General features: G+C 38.6%; 1 protein-coding gene across 1 annotated transcript; it reads left to right on the top strand.

Moving 5' to 3' along the window:
* Window positions 1-243: 243 nt before the first annotated feature.
* On the top strand, window positions 244-4329 carry LOC108276408 (uncharacterized). The gene is made up of 5 exons (XM_017488059.3): window positions 244-325; window positions 1581-2168; window positions 2254-2289; window positions 3126-3224; window positions 3365-4329. The coding sequence occupies exons 1-5, from the start codon at window positions 315-317 to the stop codon at window positions 4302-4304; spliced, it is 1674 nt and encodes a 557-aa protein (XP_017343548.1). The 5' UTR covers window positions 244-314; the 3' UTR covers window positions 4305-4329.
* Window positions 4330-7142: the final 2813 nt, after the last annotated feature.

Here is a 7142-nt window from a genome sequence, read left to right as displayed (position 1 = left end):
ACTACACAGACCACTGTTCTAATGGCTGCTTACAACCATATTTATGATGATTCATTATTACTGATTACAAATGAATGAAAGATAAATAAAGGAGAGCCATCTGTAAAAATAAATAAATAAATAAATAAAAACCATAAAGATAATAAATCTCTGGGTGCCTTGTGAATCGATTCGTTTGACTCACTTGAAAGAGTCACTTAAAAGAAACCTAAAATTGTTATCTGGATATAACAGGTACAAAGTCTAGCATTTCTTTTGTCTTGGGCAGAAGAGAGGGAGTTCATATCAGACTCAGAGCTCCTGAACCGAGCAGGATGATGAAAAGGTAACTCCAGTAAATTTTCTCTTGTGATTTATTTTATTATATTTGATCATAGAGTGAATTACAATCATAAAGAGTTTTGGAATCTTTACTGTTTTAATAGTTTTCTAAACATTTCTCCATTCACATATACCATTTCCTTGCTTATAAATGTACAGCATGCTCAAAAATATTTGGGAGTGTATATATAATAATAATTTGTGTACTAAATAGTACCGGTATTGTATGTTGAATTGAGTATACTAAGGTTACCCGGATGGTCTACCATTTGCGGTAGATTTTAGAAGTGTGGATCCGTGGACACTGGCTGTTTACCAATATGCGTTCTTATGCGAGCTGCCGTCCTTGTGAACTCGTTCCACGTCATCATCCACTGCCGAAGTTCAGTTTCAATAATTGAACGATAACGAGGCTGCATCGGATGCAGACCTGAGTGCACTGAACCCGCTAGAAGTCCCAGGAGTCATGGCAGCATAACAATAGCGGCTGATGGAAGCCTAACCCATACTTGTAGTTTTAACATCTTTTTAACAAAAATAATCTAAATAAATCAAAATATGTATCTAAAATCCATAAGTAGCCGAATTTATCCCTCAGAAGTATTTTAATGAAACTGCGCTAGCTTCCATCCTGAGGTAAATGTAAACTCTTTAACTTAGTTTTTAGTTAATGTGAGGTTGCAATTGCAAACGGAGAGCTTGCTACATTAAAACATGCTTAATTAACTTTTGGTTAATCAGCCAGTTAACAGTAAACCTATTAACCAGCTGAAACATATTACTTAGGGAGGAGCACTGAAGAGACGATGGTCCTGTCCCACTAGTATAAATGTGCTGGGACGTCCACTGCATCCACTGTGTAACAGGAAGCTCACAGCACATCTCAATTCTTGCAAAGATGCGTTCTGTGTCCTCCTGTTTGTTTACGGTGACAGTGTTCTCTTCTGGGCAACAACGTTCTCTTCTGTTACATGACGTGTTCGTATGTCCCAATACTTGCATACTCTTTTACTACACACTTAAAAGTATGTATTTTTTCTTCGCAAAAAAGTACATAATTTTAGTACATAGCATAAATATGCCAATTGGGATGCAGGGCAAGAGAGCACACTTATTAGTACAGTTTCCCGCAGGTTCCTTACCACTCACTTTCTCCAGCTCCATCCTCCATTCACAAACCAGTGCTCGAGCACACTCCGGCTTCCAAAGGCAGCTTTAGGAATTTGTACTTATTCAAATTTGCTATGTTTTTATCACAGAGAGAAACTGCAGAAGCAGCTGGGCGAGTACATCTTAGATACTGTCAAATACATTGAAACAGTAAAGGAGTTTTGTGACGGAGAATCAAAATGGACCTTACAGAGAAAATCTGAACTCAGGAGGGTGAAATACATCAAAGACCGGGCCGATCAGATCACTCTGAAGTTTGACCATGTTCAGAAGGCTGAGGACAAGGCCAAGGCTTTTGGAGAGTACATGTGGAATGGTCTGACTCAGGTTACAGCAGATTCCAGAAGGCAGAAGCTGGAGAAGGAGCTAGGAGAAGTTTTGAAGAAGACTTTAGAAGGACTGGAGAAACTCCAACACTTCCTGGATGCAGTGGAGAAGCTAGCCGTCACCTCACTGTTTGTCTTCGTGGGCGAGAGCTTCATGCCAAAGGGTGTGAGCTCCATGTCCGTACGTTCAGTGATCTCTGCAGCCAGAATCGTTTCTCCACTCCTCGTCCACTTCAAGAGAGACGCAGGAGCGTTCTTCCTGCCGATCCTCAGGAATGTGGAAGTCCTGGCCATCCAGCTGGACAAATACATCCGTATCACTCAGCAGATCTGTGAGAAGATGGAGAAAATGTATTGAGCATAACTTTGTGATTACACCACATAGTTTTATAATTATTCCCAAATAGGTTTGACCAACTGTGTTTTCTCTTTGTAGATCCAAGTGCATATCAGGTTCTGGAGGTTTTCATGGGTAAGTATCATACAGGCAGGGGCTTTTCTCCTTTCTTCTAGACTTGTTCGCTAAATAAGGAGTCTTAAAATGAACACAACCTGCTAAATTACAACAACAGTTCTTCAGGAATTTCAAGTCTTTGTGGTCTCATGCAAATATTATCCACTGCAGCAAGAAAATAAACGAATATGTGATGAATATGAATTAGTGAAAATAACTCGTATATAAAGAAGCAGGAGGAGAGCATCGGAGTCATGCAAGTTTCTTACATTTTTTTAAATCCATAGAGGCAATGATCAGAAAGTGTGGTTTGACATTTTGGCAGTGGGACTTGATTGGAGACTAAGATGAACCGATTAAACAAGTAGAATCAGGTGTGACTCCTACTTGGTTAGAATGAAAGCCAGCAGCCACACCAGCCCTTTGTGGATAAGATTGAAGATCATTTGGCTGGATACCTGCACTTTTAATGAAGTATAATTTCTCAGTACTTTTTCCTCTCCCGCATACACCTGTGTGTCATCAGCATGGCAGAGGAACCTAACGCCATGTGAATAACTGTACCCAGAGGTAGTGTAACGAGGGAGACTTAGAGGAGTGGTTAGGATCCATACGCAAGAGGTTCATTAACACCAATTTCATCCATCTTCAACCGCTTACTCCTTTTCAGGGTCACAGGAAACCTGGAGCCTATCTCCGTGGGAGAGTACTGGGGGGAGTCAAATGTCATCCTAGTGACAACAGATGACTGTGGTTGGTTATGGAAAAAAATGTTTCCCAGGAAGAACATCCATGTAAAGAAATTCTGTCCACACAGGGTTTAAATGTTTGACATCACATGTATTATGTTACAGATGGAAAAATGGGAAATCTTCACTGACATTTAATTTGAACGTGAGTGAGGAGTCTGTGCACGATCTGTATGACCATTTACTCCAGCTAACTAAAATCAGGTAAAAGCATTCTGTTTTACTTATTTATGATTTATTAATTTACTCAGATTTTTATCAGTCTTATCACTGATTATGTAATTGTAATTGATGTTTGAAATGGACAAATTTGCTATTAGTATTTCAGAACAGTTTCTTTACAGGAGGGACGAGTTGTTCAGGATGAATTTCCTATTTGGCGAAAAGGCACAAGGCTTCATTAATTTATTCCATGAGTGCCACACCAGGATGTTTGCATTCCTGTCTGATTTAGAGAAGGCTGCAGCTGCGCTGGACAAGATGAAGAAGGGCTCCAACATGTCCACTGTGGCTGGAAGTTCAGTCGGTATTGCAGGAGGTGTTTTGTCCATCATAGGTTTAGCTCTCGCTCCCGTCACTGCAGGCGTATCTTTGGCTCTCACACTCACAGGTGTTGGTCTCGGAGTCACCAGCGGCGTCAACAGCCTCGTTACAGGCATCACTGAAATGGCAGTCAACAGTCATCAAGGGAAAAATGCCAATGACATCTTCACCAGGTTTATGGAAGACATGCAGAAGATCCTAGATTATATGGAAGACGTGGCCAACAGCATCTGTGCTGAAGAAAGTGCCAATGGCGTTCAAATGGTATTTAAAGCTGGGAAACTGATTGTTGGTGCTGGAGCAGTAGGAAAATGTATTGATGCTATAGTGGATGGAGCTTCAGCTGCAAAAGTTCTCAGAAGTGAGGAGGTGATTGCAAAGGCAGTTAATATGGGGCTTCAGGAAGCTAATGCAGGTCGGAGCATCCCAAAACTGGCTGCAGATCTTCCTGACATTGGGCAGCTGGCTAAAGGAACTCCTCTGGCCATTTCAAAGTCAGCCAGGGCAGGGTTCATTACTTTAAATGCCCTCTTTATTGGTGTAGATGCTTTTTTCATCACTAAAAGTGGTATTAGTCTGGCCAAAGGGAGCAAAAATGAAGTGGCTGAGCTCATTCGCTCCAGATTGGCTCTGTGGCGCTTGGAAATGGAGGCGTGGGAGAAGATCTATAACCATCTGTTTGAAGGAATCGCAGGGTTTCACAAGAATCAGGAAATTCTAGAGCAACGTTTCTACTTTTAAAAAATAAATCTGACCAAAATAGTGACTTGGCAGTGAGAGTGATTATATTCTTTAAGCAATAATTTTTTATCCTAAAATAAATTCTACTTAAAATGGTGATTTTGGTAATTAGTCTGAAGTCTTTCGCATACTGTACTGCAGTTGATTGCTATGTATGTTTACTATTCTTATTTTTAACATTTATTCCATGTATAAAAATTATATTTTAAACATTGGAATATGTAATATGATTTATTTTTGCATTCCTTTAGAAACTCTGTTTAATGTCTTGAAAATGTAGTAATGTGTGTAATCACAGCTTTCATATATTTAAAATGCAGCTGAAACAACATGGAAAGTAAAAGATAGTCAAAAATAAAATGTCTAACTTTTAGAGAGCTTTTATATATTTTATTTAATGAGAATTTGTTTGTGCCTTTTTAATCATATTCAGTTTTCATTTTGATAAATGAGTAAAGCAGGTAGAATTTGAGATGAATGTACATGACAAGAGCCACTTATTGATAATAAATTGTTAATCACTTATTACTGAACATATTGAAGGTCCTAAAACTCAATAAACGTCAATTTAAAATAATAATAATGTTCTTGGAAGATAGAACTGCATTTGTCCTGAATTGAATGGATGTGAGCTACATGCTTTTAAGAAAAGCTGAAATGCTTTTGTGCACTGTATTTAAAATGATTTATATTTCCCCAGTTCTCATATCAGTATAAATTACTACACATAATCGCTTGCTCTATGAGAAATTATACTGACTTTATTTATTAATTGATTTTTTCAAACGATCACTCTTATTTAGGTTGAATAAATCCACACTGTTTACACCAGCAGAATGAATCTGGGATTTCAGACAGCCAGAGCTTTGTGTCAAGCTTTTCACAACATGTTTTCACTTACACAATCACGCCATATAAAAGAGGAGAAAGATGAGTTCACAGGAGTGAGGCTTTTACACACTAACAACTAAGATACACCCAATACTGAAAATATGAACAGTAAATGTTTTTGAACATGCTACATTATTATCAGTGTAGAATAACTCCCTTTCTGCACATAATTTAATTAAGTATTTGACTAAAATATATATTGAATTGTACAAGTACAATGATTTTGTGAATTGATTCTACTGACTCACAGAAAAAAACAGAAGATGATAATTGTTTTAACCTGTGAGGTCAGTCATTCTGTCAGCTAGAACACAGGGAGGAGTCATTCTTCACATTAGATTCATTCTTCATGTTAGAGTCATTCTTCACGTTAGTCATTCTAGCAGTGCAGAATGACTGCCCTATCAATTTGAATCATTAGCCCCTGGCATGACTATGGAGGAAAACAAAACAAAACCGGAGGCTGCGCGGATGGGACAAGTGTCGGAATGGTGGCTAGCTAATAGGCTCGAGCTTTTCACGAATAAAAGGGGAAGGCTATTCCCTTCAACGCAGACTCTCATTGCATAGTATTGCACTCGACGGCCCGTCTGCGCCCGTGGAGCTTAAAGCGGTTTAATTAGCTCAAAAGGCAAGTAAACTGTTATGGTTAAAAATTAGACACATGCCTCATTTGAAATGATGGGAAAGTCCTCGGGACTGAGTACCGCATCATTGTGTGATGATGCAATTCGTCACAAACATGAGCAAGTCCGAAGTCCATCTTTCTCCAATTCTCTCTCCTGAGAGAACACACTCGAACTCTTGCACCACTGAACAAAACTCTTGCGACCCATTTGAACGTCTCTCTCATCTACTACATCTGTGTAGACAGCATCACGTACTGTCATGAATAATTAAGAGACCGCATCGAAGAACATGTAGGCTCATTAATAATTATGAGACACCGACACGTCATCGACATGCCTGTGACGTCTGACACGGCGAGATTTTAAACCAGGAAGACGAAAATAGCGGGAAAAAGTTTAAAATTAACCAGTTATCTCCTACAATTAAAATTAACGGATGCTAAGATTGTCTTTTATGATGTACAACACGAACACCTTTGTTAAAATCTGTTAAAATGTAGTTTAGTGTTTCATGACGCTTTAATAATGTTTCATGATGCTTTAAGTAAGTTATGCTGTAATTAGCATTCTCTGCAAAAAATAATTTGATCAGTTCCATAAATCCATATAATAACTGCCTTAGTTATTACTTTATCTGTATCACATTGTACAACAGCATGAGATATTCACTTATTATCTGTATTTGTTTTACACCTGTCTTTTTCTTGTTAAAGTGAGAAGTGTACCGTATGTTGTGCAAAATTAACTAATATTTCACAATCACACTTCTGAATTAATTCACAAATTTTAACCCCAAATCTAAGTAGAATCTAAGTAGAGAATGTGCCAGCTGCAGCAATAACATGGCGGTTCACATGTGTGTCACAGTGCTGCCCTCTGCTGCTCAGCATCATCATTACACATCACTCACTCTGAGCACATTCAAGCTTCAACACTCCGCTCATCTGCTCTAACAAGCACTAATAAACATACAAACACAAGGCTCTGAAACCTCACGCATTCACAGTGAGACACACGCATTTCAACCAGTTCCCACGCTCACAATTGTGCGGGTATTCCACACTTGACCAATTATATCATTCTGTTCTAGATTTTAAAAAATATCAGCGTGCTTTTTTTGGTTATACATGATGTCATTATCTGAAGGCAGCGGCTATTTACACTAAGTAATAGCAGCATTTGATATCTGTTGAGCATCTGTCGCTGAAGAATTTTCCAGACGCCATATTTTTTCTCACTTCACAGAGGATGGAAAAAAAGAGCAATGGGTGAGTAAAGCTACTTAAAAGTTTGCATTTGATAGACTTTCTGTGTGCAA

This window comes from Ictalurus punctatus, chromosome 2 (assembly GCF_001660625.3).
Source record: "Ictalurus punctatus breed USDA103 chromosome 2, Coco_2.0, whole genome shotgun sequence".
Classification (NCBI taxonomy): Eukaryota; Metazoa; Chordata; class Actinopteri; order Siluriformes; family Ictaluridae; genus Ictalurus; species Ictalurus punctatus.
This window is presented reverse-complemented; position numbering and strand designations above follow the sequence as displayed.

Excerpts from the sequence above, each read along its gene's own strand:
- LOC108276408 (XM_017488059.3), top strand. Across the intron at positions 2,290-3,125 it reads GGTTCTGGAGGTTTTCATGG|ATGGAAAAATGGGAAATCTT; the intron begins GTAAGTATCATA and ends ATTATGTTACAG. Across the intron at positions 3,225-3,364 it reads CTCCAGCTAACTAAAATCAG|GAGGGACGAGTTGTTCAGGA; the intron begins GTAAAAGCATTC and ends GTTTCTTTACAG.